The sequence below is a fragment of the Silurus meridionalis genome, chromosome 2 (genome assembly GCF_014805685.1).
Source record: "Silurus meridionalis isolate SWU-2019-XX chromosome 2, ASM1480568v1, whole genome shotgun sequence".
Classification (NCBI taxonomy): Eukaryota; Metazoa; Chordata; class Actinopteri; order Siluriformes; family Siluridae; genus Silurus; species Silurus meridionalis.
Window position 1 is genome coordinate 9,297,984 of NC_060885.1, and position 21,189 is coordinate 9,319,172.

The 21,189-nt window shown below is 36.1% G+C and overlaps 1 protein-coding gene across 2 annotated transcripts in view; it reads right to left on the reverse strand.

Moving 5' to 3' along the window:
* dok7b (docking protein 7b) overlaps positions 1-21,189 on the reverse strand; it is a 45,160-nt gene that overhangs the window by 9,187 nt on the left and 14,784 nt on the right. Inside the window, exons 5-9 of one of the 2 annotated variants that reach the window (XM_046872651.1) lie at positions 13,238-13,357; positions 5,298-5,405; positions 3,944-4,731; positions 254-305; positions 81-154 (exon numbers count right to left, since the gene is read on the reverse strand). In XM_046872651.1, the coding sequence (XP_046728607.1) occupies positions 81-154; positions 254-305; positions 3,944-4,731; positions 5,298-5,405; positions 13,238-13,357 (1,142 nt within the window). Of the gene's footprint in view, positions 1-80; positions 155-253; positions 306-3,943; positions 4,747-5,297; positions 5,406-13,237; positions 13,358-21,189 lie in introns of both variants that reach the window. The other variant, XM_046872642.1, reaches the window with a different exon arrangement.

Genomic DNA, 21,189 nt, shown 5'->3' on the forward strand with positions numbered 1-21,189 from the left:
TGCTCACGTTTCTACTCAGATCATCTAAAATTCTTGTTAGTTTCAACCAAAACAAACTGAATGATCCAAATATGGTTTACCTCTGTGAAGGGCCCCACACTTATGCCCTCAGGTGGAGCTGTAGCAGTGCTGCTCAGTTCAGGACTTGTTTTTTCTAAAATAGTAATGCAGTTATAGACAATTTTACCCAATAACAGCCAGTTAAAAAAAAGACATTCTATTTCTGCTGAAATAAGATAATGAAAAACCTTACCTAGTGCAGCAGGGACATGAGAGGAACGTGTGTATGGAATAGGCATCGCCATCTGCAGGGGGTAACATCATAGCATCAGAGGATTACATCATAGGATTTGAATGTTCTCTCATTAAAATACATGCGAGAGCACATTTCCAGTTGTGTGTGGGAGTAAGAAAAGCAATTCAATGTGCATAATATGTGTAGATCACTTCACTTCACTGCAAAATTATCACTTCTGATTAGTCAGAAGGTGTTGATGATAATTTTTTTTATAGTAGCAGCTCTGACATCAGCGAGAAGCAGGTTTGTTTTAATGCCATTTTATTTTTACATTTTTAGTACAAGTTTATTTACCTGTACTTGTAAATAAGCGATTGAATTTATGCTCCAAAACTAAAAATTTGCATGAATTTTTTTTATGATAATCACTCAGACTATCAGGATATGTTTTAACTAGGGCTGTCAATCGATTCAAATATTTAATCGTGATTAATTGCTCATCATCATGAGTTAATTCATGATTAATCACAACTTAATTGCACATTTTTGATCTGTTGTAAATGTACCTGAGATTAATACTTTTCACTAGTTTGTAATACTCTAATCAACATGGACATGAAATATCCATGGATGCTTTATTCAAATGTATGTTTATTATTAGTGAAACAATCCTCAACAAAGAACATGAAGACAAAATGTTCTTGTAAATGTTTTAAATGAATGATGGTGTTTTAAATAATGTAAACAATCAGAACAACAAATGAAACTTTTGCTATGTTTCCAGGAGGACGGTTTTAATTGCCGGATGTGTGCTTATTGCCAATTTTTGGTGCTTGATTCTAGAATTGGCGCATTAGTAAAACAAATGTTTAGTGATTAAAAATTATCATTATAATGATAGTGTTTATCTGAGTAAAGAAATGACACCTCTTTTATATTCATTTATTAATATTTTTTATAAAAATAGTCAAACAGAAATACGCGCTGCATTAATCGCACATTATTAAAATGAGTGCGGGTAAAATAAATTTGCGTTAACGCATTATTAACGAGCTCATTTTGACAGCCTTAGTTTTAACATTTGTGGATTCCCTTGAAGGAACGTTTTCATGGCAGAGGCATTTATGCTTTCCGAAAGACTGTTTTAAATTAAATTGTAATTTCATTCCATTTATTTATTTTAGTGTTTAATTTATTATTAATTTATGATTTTTTTATCGTATTGTGTCATATGACATTTTACATGATTTTTTTCACCTATATGTGTTTCTTCCCAGATTGTTACCACAAACTTAGAGATACACATTTATATAGAGTGTCTTATTTTGTATAGGATGTGGTAGCATTATATATTTGCTTCATATTTCTCCAGAAATAAAACTCATTTTATTGGCTTTAGGCTGTTATTGGGTATAACTGTATATAACTGCATTACTCTATCAAAAAAAACAAGACCTGAACTGAGCAGCTCTTCTATAGCTACACCTGAGGGCATGAGCGTGGGGCCCTCCAGAGGTAAACAGAATATTTGGGATAAATTGGAACACTCACTACACTTCAGATCTGCTCACACTACATTATTGCCTTAGTTTACTAAAGCCCCTGTGGCTGAATGAGCACCAATCTCCACAAGCACACTCCAAAATCTACAGAAAAATCTTTCTAAAAGATTAGAGGTTATTGAAGGTAAAGATGCTTTATACTTGTATATGTACTTTACAGCACAATTAAATTCTTTCTTTGCATAACCTAGTGATGTTAAGAAGCTGGGGTCAAAGCCTAGGGTCAGCCCTTAAACACCGCCTCTGGAGCACAGAGAGTTAAGGGCCTTGCTCAAGGGCCCAAAAGTGGCAGCATGGTGATAATGGAGCTTGAACCCCAACATTTATAATTCTACACCAATAGCTTTGTGGCAACAATTTGGGAAGGACCACATATGCCTACAAAAATCATGTTTCCCAATACTTTTGTTCATTATAAGTATATAAAAAAGAAACAAAATAGGGACTGCATGTGTTTTTCTTAAGTTTAAGAAAGAGTAACAAGTGAGCCAATTTAATAATATAAATATAATAATAATATAAAAAAAAAATGAATATCAAATAAAATATAAAAAAGTCAGAAAGCATGATGCATTCATGAATTTGAATAACAAAAAATAAAATGTTGGAAAATACTAAGAAGAATAGAACACTGGTGTCAACGGAAAAACAGCATGACGCCGTAGATGATTTACATCATTCATTATTTTTCATTAACTGCACAACTTCTTGTTTTATACCCTATAAATTGGAGGGAGTGACAATGTTTAATGATATTTAGCTAGTTAGCATACTGACCTGAAAAAACGAGTCACCAATTTAACATATGTAAGTTGCTAAGTTGTGTAATTAGCTATGCTATTCAGCATGCTTTTGTCAAAAATGCCTGTAAAATAATATCATAAATGCTAATCTGCTCGATTCTGCTAGCCTTGATTTATTGGATATAGCAGCACTGGTATTATTCTGATCATCTGATACTGAACTGCTTACATGCTTGCTGGTTCAAGCAGAACAAATGAAAAGCCTTACAGGAGGAAAATCCAGAAAACATGGAAAGTCAATACTATTCACGTTTTTATCTCGATTAAGCAGGTTAAAAAAAAAAGTATGAAGAGGTGAAAAAAAACATAGTTCAGTATCTTTTTGCTAATACAGTGTGTTCAAATGTATCCACAGTGGGCCAGTTGTTTGTACATTTTCAGCACATTCTAACCAAGCAGGAGCCAGTGAACGTTTCTCTCAGCATAATCTAACACCTGGAGTGCTGTTTGTGAAACACAAGGTCATTTCTGATGCTAATTAACGTGAGCACAAATCACAAAAGCCGGCAAAAAACCCCCCAAGATGACAACCTTGTTTAAATTTTGTTTGGTGAAACCTCCTGAAGGGCTGTCACAGAGGTAAAAGCAGTTGCGATAAAAGAGTGCAACTCTTTTACATTTTATATAAAAGTGTAACAGTAAAGCCTTAAAAGTTTGTACAAAGAAACATTTCCCATCCCCCCTCACTCTGCAAAGTGCAATTTGGAAGGAGAACAAGCAAGAGATTGAATGGAAAAATAAACTAATCAATATCTAATAATACTTAGAGGGAATTCATTAAAAAGCCTGGAGCATGAACAGTTATTTTAGCAAAACAATTTCTGGATATAATATATACAAATCACAAAGTCGCATAGTAAAAAACCCCATCTTCATTAATCATATTATGTTTGCAAAATATTTGAAAGTTGCCAAAGATCATGCCAGATCCAAGTTTTTTCTACATAAAAGCTAGATATAGACATCTATTCTTTTATATTTATTTTTTGTTTGTTAGTTGAGGGTTGGGCATTTTGCATTAATTATATGGTAAATCATATTACATTTTATAAAAAAAAAGGAATGTGGAATTTTATTGCCACAAACAGTCAATGCTTAATGTATTATGTTACTAAGAAGTACTTATCAAAAGTGCATCATTTTGAAGTCATTGTTTAAATGTAGTTTGTGATTCCACTTGCATCTAAAACAGGAATTTAAACTGAAGTTTTGGTATGGTGCTGATTCTGATCAATTGGGCTGCATCCAGGACTGGCTTTGGTTTCTCTATTCTCATAAAGACTTACAGTTGTACTTAACGTGCAGACAGGATGAAGTAAAAGTGAGAAATCAAACACTACCTTGATTCCTCCACAGACAGGACAGAGAACGTGTCGTTGCATGGTCAATCCTCCGGGGGGTAGAAATCCATCACCGCTCACACTCGCAGCTGCAGTCAGTTTGGAAGAAACAGTGCTTCCCAGTGGCTCTGATAGACCACACTCTGGCTTCTGGGTTGAGGAGGTGGAAGGGTGTGGCTGAATAAATCTGCGAGGGGTGTCGTAGTGCTGCAGGAGCTGAGTGGGTACCTGGTACTCCAACTCCTGTACCTCAGATACCCCAGCGATGGGGCAAACACATAGTCTGTACCCTGGTGATAAAGGATCAGGGCTTGCTAATATGCTGGCTGTTTGGAATTGTGGAGGAAGTCTGGGGTTTGTGTTAGAAGTGGAAGTTGGAGTGTTGGGGTTTGCAGTCAGGTTTGTGCTGGAATTTGTGTTCAGTGTGAGGCTCATCACCGAGCCGAACTCCTCAATCTCACCCTGTGCTGTATCTAAGCTGCCTGTGTAGGAAGAGAAGCTTCCGGAGTAAGACGAATGGCTTCCTGTAGCGATGCCGCTGTCAGTCGAGCTCTGACGCCCGGCCTCTTGTAATCCTCTGGGGCATGGCGGTTTAGTTGGTGGGCGAAGTAATCCTTCATGATGCTCCTCACTTGATGGCCTTGAACCCATTGCTCCTGACACTGACACAGAGGGTTCTATGGGAGTGGGGTATCGAACTGGTTCAGCCCATGTTGCTAAGCGACTGCTCAAACTGGCATCTGAGTGGCTGGTATCAGAGGAGGAGCTTGAGATACTGCGGGCATCTCCTGTGGAGTGGGAGGCTGACCAATTAGAAAAGAGATTCTAAAGAATCACATGCAAACCTGCGATGAAAATATGTATCAGGGCTGCCAGATCAATTCATTCTGTATCAAACTTACTGAAGTCTCAAACTGTATTACATTTACAGTAGATCGTTTGGGCCCGGTATTGCAAAGCTGCCATTCTTGGGCCCTTGAAAAAGACCCTTAACTCTTTGTGACCCTGTGCTCTGATCACTGCTTCCTAACATTACTGGGATGTCCAAAGAAAGTATTTCACTGTGTTGTAATGTACATGTGACCAGTACAGAGAACTTTTTTTAAATAGTGACAAGATAGGTATATTTTGTCAATATTATTACATATTTATTCTCTTATAAAACTTGTTAAGGATCACTTTAAAACTAAGGACCTCTTTTGCTAAAATAAAATTAAAAAATCACATACACTCAGTGCAGCTTTTTGAACATAATCCAAGTATCCAGAACTTGGGCTTGCTGTATAAATTTACATGATCATGAAATGTACAGTATATGATGATACTGTACTGTATAATTGTATTGGGGGGTTACCTGTGCTGCTCTGTCGGCTGCACACTGACAGCATGCTGAGGCGCTTCTCCAGTTCACTGGCTTCCTGTGTAATCCTCTCCTCAACCGAGGAAGCATGAGCACTGAGATCTAAAAAAAAAAAATCAAATAGCTTCACTTACTATCAGACCAAAGGAATGTATTGCTATTCTCCCCATTCTCTCTTGTTCTCTCTCTCTCACACACACACACACACACACACACACACACTTGTGACAAAAGACAGCTTAAATTTAATTTTTTTATTATACTTCAATAAACCCACATGTAAATTGTTATTTCTTTGCTTATCCCAGCAATGTTAGGAAGCTGGGGTCAGAGTGCAGGGTCAGCCATGATACAGTGTGCCTGGAGCACAGAGGGTTAAGGACCTTACTCAAGGGTCCCAAGAGTGGCAGCTTGGCAATACCGGGGGCTTGAATTTTAACTCACTTTCTAATGCAATATTAGTTTCTGCTTCCTGGTAACTGGATGGCTATAAATTTTCCTTTAAACACCTAAACAAATAAAAGTGCAGCTTCTTAAGTACATATCACTGATTAAACAGTCTAAGCTGAATGAGGTAAAAACATAGAAAACTGACAGACCGGGACTAAATAGAAAATATACAACTTTCAGCTTGTTCTATTATTACTAAAGATTACAAAATTTGTAAGCTTATACACCAACAGATATTCCCGTTACACACAATAGTCATAAAACAGTTTTTCAAACTACACTTAATAGGATCATGATACAGTAGTGCACATTCATAAATAATAAGTATGAAAGTGTGAGAAACAGTTAATAACACACCTAGAACATATACAAATACACAAATATGAAATCGTCCACCAACATCACTGTTAATGCAGTGTATTTATCCTATGCTTGGTCTAGCTCTAACTCCAACTATAACCTTTCTATATTTTTTCTCAGAAAATGCTTGTTTATTTTTGTTTATCGAGACCAGCCAAAGTCCCCATAATGTAAAAAGCTTAGATTATCCATGAATTCTTCTGCCTCATTATAAATCATTTATCCAGGATCACTATGGTCCCTTTAATAGAATTAAATCTAGAAAAAATGAAACTTCTGTTCTTATTTCAGCATTCTTTAACAAATGTTTTTATTCCTTCCATCTTCATTTATTTACTCCCAATACAATACAATGCGGAATTGTCAGGATTTCCTCCTTTTTAAGAGTAATTCTTGAAGCTGGACAGAAAACGCTAAAGAATCCACAGCGCTAACATTACCTGCTAGCCACTTTCCGGTTAGCGGCTAATGCTACTGCAGTAGATTCTTTAGCATTTTCCTGCATGCGCAAAACAAAACTTATTTGCAGGACGGAGTGAGTAGCCACAGTGACACTAACACTTTCTTTTTATACCCCTGGCATTGTTGTGTACATTTTTAAGTTTAATAATAATAATCAAATAAAATGCGTTTAAAGTGCAAGGCGGAGACACAAACTTGCGGTCCACCACTTGAAACGTTCTAGAGGAACTCAGATTTTAACTATGTTCCGCACATGTGCACAGAACCGAAAGCTCTGTACCGAAAAACATTGGTGTGAATAAATGTACCTTTAAACCCCTAATAGATATACAGTGTATCAATAAGTTTGTTTATGTATAGTTTTATTTGAATCTTCTTGAAGTGTTTTACAGATTTGTTCTTCTTTAATTTGAGATACTTATTAATATTTATTCATTTTTTCCCCCCATTTTATTGCAGAGACTCCTCATTTGATCATTTGTGTGGCTGATGTAAGGAATAAAAGGCAATGAGGCAAGCTAATGCAGGGTGATAGTACACTTGTGTGTTTATGCTGCCACTACTTAATTTTTTTCCCTCTTACTTTTTTTTATGTATGTTTGATGTTTTTATTAGTTTTTATGTTTTGGCCATTTGAATGTTTCTGAAAATTGCCAATTGTAGTTCAGCTTTATTCCCAAGGAATATGGAAAAGCCAAATTAAATGCTTCGGAAAGGTTGATGAGTTCGGATGTAAGGGCTTCTTAGCCTTCAGTGCTTGATTGTGCCTAAGCTTGGCTTTATGCAGTGTTTTGGATCCCTGGTGTGAAATTAGAAGTGATGGTGCCCATTGGCACTGCAGCTGTGTAAGTGCTGTGGACTGGGCCAGAGTTGGCTACGGAGTTGAAATCTCTCTTTAGACACTGCTGAAAACTCTCAGGTGTGGCAAAGCGAGGCTGAGGCGAGGTTGAGGCAGAGGGGGTGATTGTGCATTCCATCATTGAACATAACATAAGGCCGTAACACACAAGATGTTTTACCTTGTTGTACTGCATGGTTTAGTGCACATTGTAGATTGTAAAGCTACAATAAACCCAATTACCATTAACTCTGCAGTGTGGCAATAAAACCTGAATCCTGACAATGGCAAAAGATTTTGGACCTGGCTAACTAGTCTTAGAAAGAAAGAAAGAAAGAAAGAAAGAAAGAAAGAAAGAAAGAAAGAAAGAAAGAAAGAAAGAAAGAAAGAAAGAAAGAAAGAAAGAAAGAAAGAAAGAAAGAAAGAAAGAAAGAATGTTCTTGTCATACATACATTACTGAATAGTGAAATTCTTTCTTCGCATATCCCAATGGTGGGAAGCTGGGGTCAGAGCAAAGGGTCAACCATGATACAGCGCACCTGGAGCACAGATGGTTAAACCCTTACCCAAGGGCCCAAGAGTGGCCGCTTGGCAATACCAGAGCTTAAATCCCAAATTTCTAAACAGTAACCAAAAGCATTAACCACTGAGCTACCACTTCCACTTCTTGTTTTTTTTTAAGTACTAGTCTCTGAGGTGTGTGTTTCTTGCCTTTTCACAGTGCAAATAAAAAATCTAATTAAATTCCAAGCAGCCATGTGTCAAAATAGAAACCAAAGTACAGATCCAGAGAAATTGGATGCACAGGATATATGTAGCAAAGTGTATGGATACTTGTCATTGTGATTTTTTTCAATTAATTCAGCTTAAAAAATGTAAATTAAAGAGACAGACAAACAGACAAATAGATAGATAACAATACCATATAAAATCTAGCACATTAATATAAACCTGAACAGAGCTATTGTTATAGAAACTTATTCAACACCTCTGATCCAGCCAGATTTTAGAATTGGGCACTGTACTATAAATAAAATCGTACCAAATCCTAACTAAAAAGGAGCTTTCTTTTTTATTATTGCTTATATGAAGTCACACACACACAGGAGGACCACCCCACTTAGTAAACAGCAAATGTCAAAATATGACTCCACCTCCTGTCCAACTTTACAAAATAAATGAGTCAGTGGTGCCACTCTGCTGAGCCCTGGCTGTTATGACTCATGTGTAACTGTAAGAGGATATAAGTGACTGTAAATAGATATTTCTAGAATCTCTTTATAATGCAAACATCAATGATCGGCTTTATGCAGCGGCTCTCCGTGGCTTTGATTCCGCCTGTGACACTTGACACCTGATCCCGTTCGAGTGCGCTGAGCTATGCAAAGTATCAGGGGAGGGTTCTGCCTGGCAAACGTCCTTCGTCACATCATATATTAATACGTAAAGCTGGCGGCGTGCTAATCTGACAAATAAAATGTGAGACGACCTGCGGGAAGAGTACAAACACACTCCCGAGCCAGAATACGTGCTCCCCGCTGCCCTAGCTAAGGAGCCAGTGCTAGTGATAGCCCTAGTGCTACTTTTAGCCCTAAAAAAAAAAGCACTGCGAATTTCTTGGTCAAATAAAGTATCCACAATTGTTTTATATACATTTTTAATAATGATACTAATTTAGTCTACTCAGTATTCACAGATTTCTCACCACCAACTGATCCTCCACTAAATATCTCTGATGTAAGATAATTTAAAAAATGCAAACAGCTAAATAATTTATTACAACAATATCAGGAGCGTGTTAGGATTAGAATTTGAGAGGAAACAGAGTGTTTTGTTTGTCTGGTGCATGCTGAGAAAACTGGTATGAATAATACAGATGTTAAGTCAGACTAAGCCTGGGGAAGCCTTTATAAATCATTTAATTACCATTCATTACAACTCATTAATGATCATTAAAGTGATTTAATGTGAATAGTAGTAAACGCTACTGCTGCTGTATTAGATCCAACCACAGGCAAACTCAATAACACTGTTACTACAGAAAGCAATTTTGTGTATATATGTGTATATGACTTATATACTGAAAAACTTTCTTAAAAAAAGAGTCACAGTGTATGGGTGTAAAAATGTGCTTTATCGTGACTATTTTATTTATCCAAACAAAGCGGTCCTGTAATGCTTCTGGTGTGTTCCTGGCTTATTCCCAGGGTTCCAGGATTCTGCTCTTGATCCACCATGATTCTAATCGGGATAAAGTGCTTTCTGAAGATGAATAAATGAATAAATTATGTTTATTCCCTTTGTTCTTTTTTGATTTCGACTTATGTTTTGGGTCCTGGGGTACATCAATATTTCACTTGGTGGAATGCTAGAAATGTGTTGGCAATACAATGTGGATGGAATCCTAATCCATCGCAAAACATTATGCACAAACCTGCAGGCAGCAAAATCCAGAACCAACATGGACATGGGGAAAATACATAAAAAGTCAGGATCGAACTAAGAACCTGGCACTGTGAGAGGGAGATGCTAACACCGCCATGCTGCCCCTATCTTTCTTTTAGGTTCTTTATGCTTTGTTTTCTGGAAGCGGGAGGCTACACACCTTATGATCTCCTGCCTCGTAAGCCTGTCACAAGAGCCAGCATGCCTTTCATTTTCAGTATACAGAAGCTTTTTGTCTGTTTGTTTCAGTTTAAACTAGCATCCATTGGTGTGCCTCCATACTAGTATATATATAATATGTCTATTTTTTTCCTATAGTGTCTCTTTTAATGGCATCTATCAAATAATGAAGTAATGCTAAAATACAGGTTTATAATCTAGAAATATGTATTTTTAGATAAAAAAAATACCTAGTGCAACACTACCAGATAAGAATTCTATAAACAAGGGAATGCACCAGGAAATCACTTGGAGATTAAGGCAATTTTATAAATTTACTGTTCTAATAATATAATATCTTATAATGCTTTGCTTTACACAATTTTCAGATTTCATCTTAGCAAGCTAGCGTGTTTAGACTAGCCTTGTAACGCGCTACTTAAGCTAAACTGAGTTTGTTAAAGGTCTGTTAACAACGACCCCTGTTGCTATACATCAATGCCTTAACAAAACAGTTAATAATTCTTTGCATATCGCAGTGATATTAGGAAGTTGGGGTCAGAGCGCTGGGTCAGCCATGACACAGCATCCCTACCTAACAAAATTTTAAGTGCCTTGTTAAAGGGCCAAGAATGAGCTTGCTGATACAGGGGCTTGAACTCCTGACTTTTCGATGAGTAACTCAGAGCCTTGACCACTAAGCTACCACCTCCCGTTATGCTAAAATTATAGTAAAAGAAAACTATATAATTCAACTATTTAAGTAGCCATGATTGCTATTCAGTCAAATTGTGCATTATGCATCCCTGAATTTCATTGTAATGCACACTGCTGAAATTATGAAGTGCTATTGAAATCCATTAGCTTTAAAAGTATGAGGCTGTAAAGCAAATATTGTGGTGTACTGATACAAAAACCATAAGAGTGATCAGTTATACTCCAAGTGGTTTATATCACTCCACTCTGCTGCTCAAGGTGAGTTACAGAATCAACACACAAAAAAGCTTTCTCCACACAGCACCTTACATTCACCTTTCATGCTCATTCAGCTACAGGCCATTAATCCTGACTAAATTCATGCACCAAGCTACTTCTTGACATCTCTCTCTAAACTGCACCTGAATAGTGACTTCCACACTGCTAATGCAAGAGCAACGAGTTTTTCATTACTTGAGCAGAATAAAAAAAAAAGCAAATAATAATAATAATAATAATAATAATAATAATAATTTCCAGACAAATGTGATTGATTCAAGCCTCACTAATAATGCGATATATATTGAGAAATGTGCAAGATATACAAAGAGCTGGATTATGACAAATAGTGGATGGCTGTTTTATACAGGAGAACAAACAGTTCTCAGTTTTTCCAAAACGTTAAAGAACTACAGGAGTGTGGAACAAATCTTTTTTTATATATATTTTATAATTATGACATTATGATCATTGATTTTAATCTGCTGTAGTCTATGCAGCGTATAGAATCGATGAATGAACAAATCAATGAAAGTTAATTAAAGTGTCTTTTTATTTTATCGAGAAATGTCTGGAGCCACTGTCTGGGCTGCATCAATACCATGTGTTGTGGTCTGAGAGGATTTTTTTTTATACTCAATACCAAAACGAAAAAAAACAAAAAACACACAACAAATAAACAATAATAACATTTAATTTACACTATTAAACTAAAAGTTTGTGGACACCTGACCATAACATTCCTATGTGCTTTTTTTAAAAAACAACTCTACATTTAGTCCCCATTGCTGTTTTAATAACCTCAACTCATTTGGGAAGATGTTCCACTAGATTATGGAGTGTTTTTATAGAGATCTTTGCTCATTTAGCCACAAGTATTTAGTAAAGTCAGGTTTAAATGTAAGTTGAGAAGGCCTGGGGTGCAGCATTCCACTTCATCCCAAAGCTTACGGCTATATAGCAGGCCAATCTAGATATTCCACTTCAATCCATGTAAACCATGTTTATAGCTCTGGCTTTTTGCACAGGATTGGGTCTCAAGGTTCAAGTGAAGGGAAAATGTATTGTTACCCAGTTTAAAGACATCCTATACAATTGTATGACTCCAACTTTGTGGTAACAATTTTGGGAGAAAATACACATAGGGCTGGAAAAGTAGGGTGTCCCAAACCTTTTGTACATATAAGTTAGCTCCATTTATGTCTGTTCCTGCTAGCAAGCTAGCACACCTCCTGATTAGCTTTTAACGTTTAAGCAGTATCTTTAACAAAGAGTGCAATGGCAGCTACCCTGAGTACGCTGAGTAGTATCAATGAGTGCTGTCATTAAAAAGATCTGAATAATGCCATAAACTGCACTATTTTAACTGTTTGGAGTGTCAGTGCTCTCAGAAGTGAAGTGTTCACCCATGTGTAACAGTTTTCCTTTTCGGTCACTTCACTGCTCAATGTTTGAGCTTTTTTGTTAATGACAATGATCCAAGAGCTCTAAAGATTAGGTCACTGGTATCTTTAACCACATTGGGTAATTTCTAGACTTCAATATGGGATCTTTGATGCCTGTGTTGTTAAATGCTCGACTCTAATTGTTCAGAACTAATTGTTTCGAAACAGTAGTTTTGTTTGGAATGCAAATCTTAGGTTTATTTAAAAAATGTATATTATAGATTCTATAGGAATGGCTATGATGAATGTGCTAAAATGTATTGTCAATATGAAGTTTTGTGTAAGAAGATGCAGGTTTTCAGATCCAAATACTTTGACAGTTGCATGCTCACATTCCTGGCATTTTAGCAGATGCCTTTATATAAAGCGATATGGCAGTGGCGCTTAAGGTGGTGGGATTTGAACTCATAACCTTCTGATCAGAAATCCAACATCTAAACCATTTAGCGACCCTCCTCCATGCTGGTGACAGGACAATTGTTAATAGCTGTGACAATGTAAGTGATTATTGGACTTGTTTTGTTTCAGGAAGGTACAGTATATAAATTGACCAAACTGGAAAATAATAATGTGGGTTGGTAATAGCAGCTCATCCTTCATTATTCTCCCACAGCAGCAAGCCCTCAAGTGTTCTATTCCTTACATAAATTAGCTTTGATTGTTTTTTTACTAATGTATTCATTAATCAATAATCAAAAAGTGCACGGTGTTAGAACAAAGAATGAGTATCACACACATACACACACACACACACACACACACACACACACACACACACACACACACACGAAGTATGGACCTGATAGGGAGGGGCGCAAACCAAACGGTGTCCTCCTCGGAGAGCTTCCTCGAGCGATACAGTCAAACAGAAAGCTGATCTGTTCCCCATCTGCACAGGCCAGAAAGAAGACACCAGTCCCTTGAGGAAGTAGAGAGAGAGACAGAGACAGCTCAATCATTTAATTCACTTTCCCTTTTAAATAATGGCATTCGGTTCAATAAGGATTGCAACTACAATGAATGACATTAACACAGCATTGTTTTTACCAGGAGATTAATGTACATCAGGAATTATATCTCTATAATTATCAGCTATGAAGGTCAATTTCATTACTCAGGACAATAAATGCACAGGTCAGTGCAAGGCACCACACAGAACAATGTTTGGCTATGGCTGAACATGACTCGAACATTGCCAAAAAAATCGACAATTTCTTCTTTTTGCCAATTTTTTTGCGCAATTGCACAACTGTCACTTTAACACAAGACTGGCACACCTCAGTGTCACTTCCGAACAGCACAATAACACTTTACTGACAATCACACTGGGACACTTAATCTGGACTTCTGTCAATATCTCTGTTATATACACACCCACCCTTTCTGTCTTATTCTTGTATATATATATATAGAATATAACTGTATTAGTATATAAATGTATGTATTTTTTATCTGTATATTTAATACTTTATAGTTATACTTTATATATTTTTATTTACATTTTATTTTTTCTTTTCTTTTTACTTTTTCTATTTATATGTTGGCCAGTGGCAAAACGTATTTCACTGCATGTTGTACTCTGTATTTGACAAATTAAATTTTATTTGATTCGAAAATAAATTCCTGTGTAAAGATCCGTGTATAAACTGTAGACTGCACACTATCATTCATTTTACATAAAATGTATATATTAAGGAATGATGATGAAGCTAAGACAAAGTACAACAAATTACACTTTTATTGTGTCTAGTATAGTACTCCAAATATCGATATTTGTATTTGCTTAAACACATATATGTTTAAACAAAAATGGGTGCTGTAATTTAGTTGTTTTGATTAAATCAAAATATAATCTTAATTTACACCACTGTGTTTATGATTAGGTGGTTACTAAGGATGAATGAATAAACACACTGCTTAAGAATCTTTTTTGTTTAATCCCGGTCCTGATACAAATCTAATCTCTAATGATTTTTATATATTTTTTATTTATTCATTTATATTTGGCAGACCCCCAGAGCAACTTACAAGTGAGCAGTTGAGGGTAGGGTTCCTTGCTCAAGGGACCAGCAGTGGCAGCTTGATGGTGCTGGGATTTAAACTTGTGACCTTCCAATCCAAGTTCCGAGTATATATACAGTATATATATATCATTGAGACACCTGACTTTTCCAGCTATATGTGGTTCTTCTCCAAATTGTTACCACAATGTTGGGGACACACAATTGTATAGGATTCCTCTGGAAACAATTTTGGGGAAAAAAACACATAGGGCTGAAAAAGTAAAGTGTCCCAAACCTTTTGTACATATAAGGTAGCTCTATTTATGTCTGTTCCTGCTACCCAGCTAGCACACCTCCTGCTTAGTTCTTAATATTTAAACAGTATCGTTAACAATTGTATAGGATTCCTCTGGACCCGAAAATTTTCCTTTCACTTAAACTAGGTGACCCAAACCTGTTTTAGCATGACAATGCCCCTGTGCACAAAGCCAGCTCTAGAAAGATATAGTCTGCATATTCAAAAAATTTGAGGAGTGGAAGACCTGCTATAGAGCTCTGAGAGGAGTTAAGAGGCAAATCTTGCTATAGAAAGCTAATCTTAACCCCACTGAAGACCTTTGTGATGAACTGAAACATCAGTACACAACAGGAGGTATTATACCAGAAAATAGGGACTAAATGTGGTATAAGATGTTTAATAACCACATACAAACCTAAATACATATAGTGTATTTAGAAGGCAATATCTGTTCATTCACAAGCAATGTATTAGTATAAAGCCAAAATTAGAGGAGTAGACTATGGATTGGATCGGATCCCAGTTATGTTGTGGGCCTCGATTCCACACCCCTAAGCAATGGCCACATTCCCATATTTGTGAAAATGGGCCACTGGAGGTCACCCTCGTTAACACACTCATCAGTCAAGACTCACTGTACTGCCATACTGTGCAGTCACATGGTCAGGTTAATCTCGTTGTCGATCCAAAGGCATTAGCACAATCTGCTATGCCGAGTGCATGCATGCTTTGAAAATACAAACTGGACATTGACAAATTGGCAGAATGCTATTACCTTCTCTCCATATTATATTATCTTCTCTTAACCATAAATTATTTATTGTTCTGAATCGTTAAACACCTACAAGATGAATAATTTTCATTGTCCTTCAATCCACTTCTCAGTTTATGATCAAATATGTCCCTGCAAGACCCTGTGGCAATATACAGTACAACACGTCTAGGAACATGAGGATTTTTTTAGATAGAGTTAAGTGCACACACATAAAATGTGGATAAAGAATTTTAATTCATAACGGTTTGTATTAGTAACCCTTATAACATCTACAAAAATGGGCAAGCTCCTATACTAAACCTTAGATTTTTGATCTTTGAATAATCATGCGTTCATTTTTCATGTTTTGCTTTAATGAATACATTACAACAATCTAATATATGCAAAGTAATAATAAATACATTGACGGTTCCAATCTATTTTTAACAAAAAATATAAAAAATAAAAAATATATATGGTGCAATATATAATGCACTCATATGTAATCATACCTAAATTCTTGCATCAATAAAAGTGAATGTATGCACATTTAATACTTAGTTGTATTAAAGAGTACACTTCTGGAAGTTGTGTAAAGAGAACACTTGTGGAAGTATATATCAACCAGTTGAAGACAAAATTATGCCTTTTTATCATGAATTAATGAATGAGGGGTTTTTTTTATTAGATTTAACAGATTATCACTAGTAACACAAATACATTAATTTGCATTATGAATGCTGAATGTGAGGGCTATAAAATGTCACTGGTAACATTTGAATCTCACTTGAACCACATTCTTCTTAATTTATCTATTCAGATATCAAACACAAACTTCTTCAGGCCTGAAGACAGAGGTCATAGAAAAACTTATTTTTCTCAATTATATTTTTCTTAATTTTGATTTATACTGTCTTATTGGAAGGTGCACTCATTTTGTGGTCTTTATACATAAAAAAAAAAACGATAGGGGGTACTAACTTTTGCCTTCAATCGTAGGTGCAGAATTTAGTGCAGAAATGTCTGGATTTAAAAGTGTTATAATACTTTTCATGTGCGTAGCATTCAGAAATGTGTCTAAAGGGGAATAGAAATTCTTACAAGAACTGAAAGTATAAAGATTCAAAGAAAAAATTATTCATAACCTGAAAAAATCAATGTTGATGCCTGAATGGGGTAAAAGTGCTTAATATGATTACACAAAAACAATTTCTATCTAAGTTTATAATCAATACAAAAGAATCAGTAGAAACATCTTAATGCATAAATAATAACACAAATAAATAACAAATAAAGATGTTGCAACAAGATTGATGCAAAGGAAATGTGTAGAATGTTAGTGTTTTCCTAGAGACCGCTTAAAGTGGAAGGTTTTAGAGCTTTGGGAAAGTAAGAGGCCTCTATTACTTTCCCAAAGCTCTAAAAACCTTCCATTTTACTTTTACAGAACCATCCCAAGTAGACATCAAGGCTTGTTCTTTGATCTATAGTGAGAACACTAAAGAACACCAGCCAAAACACTGAAGCAGTGAGTTTGAGCATTACAAGCATGTTCAGGCTTAAGAGAAGAACATGTCAGGCATATTGAGGTTAAAGACCTGAGTTGCTGTACCAGTGCATATTGTTAACCAAGGTACATGATGAGGTGGTACAGAGACCTTAGGGGTTATAAGAGAGTGAAGCAGAATACTAAATGCTTGGGGAAGAAAATAATACATATGGAGAACATACTGTAGAAAGAAAGTTTTAGTAGTTAAGACTAAATACCACAAGTGCTGGAAATGTTATATTTTCGAGATGTTATGAAGAAGAAATTCGTATGGTTTTTTGATTAAATTGATCAGAAAGCGTATAGTGTCACCGGGATTATAAAAAGTCTGGACAGCAGTGATGTCTGTATACAAGACAATCAGGAGTGGACCAAGTCCTTATCCCTGAGGGACTCCATTTTTGGACTGTAAGGTGATGAAGGGGAACTTCTCAATGTGGTAAGATTGATCATGTATGCTTAAAGGGAACCAGGCCAAAGCATGGAATCAAGTCCCTAAATTGGCAAGAGTAGAGATGATGACGTAATGATTTATATTAGGCAGTAGACAGTTTAATGAATGACTGAAGACATAGTTCATGCTGACTATAAGCTATGAAGCATATCTATATCTGATGCAGAGAAGCTCGTCCATGCGTTCATGACCTCCAGAATAGACTATTGTAATGCATTACTAGGTGGATGTCCTGCATCATTAATAAACAAGCTTCAGTTAATCCAGAATGCGGCAGCCAGAGTTCTCACAAGGTCGAGAAAATATGATCATATAACCCCAATCTTATCATCCCTACACTGGCTTCCTGTTAAGTTTTGAATCGAGTACAAACTACTGCTTTTACTTACAAAACACTAAATGGTTTAGCTCCCATGTATCTATCCAGTCTTCTAACACGCTACAATCCGTCACGATCCTTGAGATCTCAAAACTCTGGACTTCTAATAGTTCCTAGAATAGCAAAGTCCACTAAAGGCGGTAGAGCATTTTCACATTTAGCTGTGGAATAGTCTTCCTGACAGTGTTCAGGGCTCAGACACACTCTTTCAGTTTAAGTGCAGATTAAAAACGTTTCTTTTAAGCAAAGCCTGCACATAACATACATCACATATTATAAACTTGTGCTCCAGTACATCTAATCAAATGCACATTATCATCTTGTGCTGTTAATATCATGAACAGCAGCTACGTTTTTTTTTCTCCACTGCCTCTCTTTTTTTTCCCCATCCCGAGGCATCCTGAGGTTGCTCCAGCCCCAGTCATGTCCCACCTCATGAAAATTATGGACCTTTAAAGAAGTAGATGCCGAACTCACAAACATCCCTTACCATCTAAAAACGTACCAGTGCCAATTGGATCCCACTTTACGTGTGGAGTTTTGACATTGGACCTCCTGGTGTGTTTAAAGGCTCTGGCATGGAGAAGCTGGTGTTGGATTTGTGATGATCGCAAATGTTGAGCTATTTTATAAGTTGCTCAGTAGCTCCTAGTTTTATAACCACAATGACTGTATAAGACTGTAGAAAAAGCACACCATTCTCCTTAACTGTTGATTTCTGTAAAGCTGCTTTGAGACAATGTCTGTTGTGAAAAGCACTATAGAAATGAACTTGACTTGACTTGACTTGACTTGACTTGACTTTGTGTGAATCCATAGTGACTTAAATGTGGGCCGTTTCCATAGTACACATATTAACCAGACTGCTTCTTTCACAGGAAGCCATTTTATTGTAGATTTAGATTTAGATTTAAAAATGAACATCAATTACCTGAAACAAATCTAGAGCTCATTAAAATCCTAGATTTTGGTATATAGATGTTTGTATATATAAAGAATACAAACATGCTTTTAGGATACTATCATGGTAATAGAATAAGAACATTATTATTTATATAGTGCTTTTTACAACAGACATTGTTTTAAAGCAGCTTTACTGAGATAAAGCTGTTATAAAGTTGTATAAAAGTGCATTTAAGTGTAGTGCCTTTATATAAGTTTCTTCCTTATAAGTGTAAGAATCAACAATAGGGTGGTGTAACGCATCCTGTTTTGGAATTGATTATACAATATCATATTTTATTTAATCTTAATGTAACATTTAATGAGCAGCATAATAACAGCTATCAACATTCATTTCATTACCAAATCTCTCTTTTCCCCTTTTTTGACATTTATGAAATTTGATTTAAACGATTAACCAGAACGATTTATAGTTAGCTAATTTATGAAACTGCAATTGAGGATTAAGGGCCTTGCTCAAGAGCTCAGCAATGAAAGCTAAGTGGTGCTGCCATTTGAACTCACAACCTTCTAATCAGAAGTCTAATGTCTCAAAAACTGATTGATAAGATAGATATAAAAATAAAAAAAAACACATCCCTTAATTTTACTGAGAAAAGAATGCAATGCAGATCTGCCAGTCCTGAAGATTCTCCTGTGGAGATTTTTTAACGAAGCTTTAGCTTGGACTGTTGCAAAACACTGACACTGGAGTCCATCATACAAGTCCTGTGTAAGTTACTACTGAGACATTTAAGTATTAGTATGGGTACAGTGCTGGCAGAGCTGCTGTTATAAACATTAAACTACACTATCTGACAAATCAGAATCAAGCATTTAACAGTCCTGTGAACTTAATCTATATATAGGCTTAATTAGTTTGTCGTCAACCTACACCTGTTGCCAGATAATATGTGTTTAAGCACATATGATTTAGGACTGTAAGGGTCATTTGTTAAATATTTTTGTTATTGACATTCATGTGCTTTTTATCTGTAGCACTGCTGACTGACCATAATGAGCATGCTAGAAAACTACAAAGTGCACAATAAATATTCAGCTCTGTATATAATATTGTGTCTTTTATAAAAACCTATATTTATAACACTGGAACTCTAACAATCAGGAGCAATGATCTGGAAAGCACTTTCCAGCTGCAAAGACAGAAACTTTACAGAGAGAAAACATGGTGTATTGTGTCACTCTGCAGATTCTCAGCGCAATTACGACTCCCCCAATGCCTAATGAGACCCAGAGTTCCAGCACTCTTGCATCAAGTAAATATAGCTTTGCCAGATCCCGTAACATCACCATGGAGACTACGAGGCCTCAACTATAGGAGCAAGAGGCCTTCACGAAAATAACCACAACGTCCTAAGCGGCCGGTTTTATAATCCATCAACACCCCGTAAATACAAGCGACCCCTTCTTTCCAGCATGTCCTATTCTCTTGTCTCTATCCTGGGCCAGTGCAATTCCATCTTCAGTAAAGATAAAGAGGTTGTCTTTCATCACGCTGCTGTCACGTAGACAAATGTATGATTAAAGACCCAATGATGTGTGCATATTGTGTCAGTTATGGTTATGGAGATGTCAAGTTGAGAGATTTACATGACAGTAATGATCAGAATGATGTCAAGTATGGAGATATATGATGACAGTGCCATGACTGATCGCTTTGGGAAAGTAAAAATACAACCAATAGGAGAGGTAAAGGAGTGATGTCATGGGGTTCTATTTGTGTGAAGGACCTTTGTCTTGTATCTAGGGATCTGAAACCCATTTATTTAAGAACGAATAGGAATTCTTACTTACAATTAAGCTATCAAGGTGTCATGGAAGACTTTATTTAGTGCCTATGCTAGATGCTGTTATGTGCTGCTGACATTAAACTCTTAAAGGTGAGATGTTTAAATAGTATCTTTGATATAGAGTGAGAGAGCAGTGGATTCAAGTGCAGTATCTGTGAGTATGAATACTGAAAATGAGCACAAGGTCAAGTGTGCAGTGTCAGAGGATTAAAAAGAAAAAGGTTGCTTAACAGTTCTACTTTGTGCAAACAATTCAGGGCACCTTGCACTTCTTTTTTTTTTATCTTTTTAAAAAAGATGCTCTTTCATTTGTCACATGTATGTTACAGCACAGTGAAATTATTTCTTTGCATCTCCCAGGCTATTATGAAGCTGAGGTCAGAGCACAGCCATGATACAGCGCCCTTTGAAGCAGAGAGGGTTAAATGGCCTTAACTCTTAACCCTAAACATTCACAATAAAAGGTTTTTAACAACCTTTTTTCACTGTATGAAAATGCTATAATATGTGCTGCTGATATTTTCAAACAATATAGTTGTCATCGTTTGCTTTTATCATTAT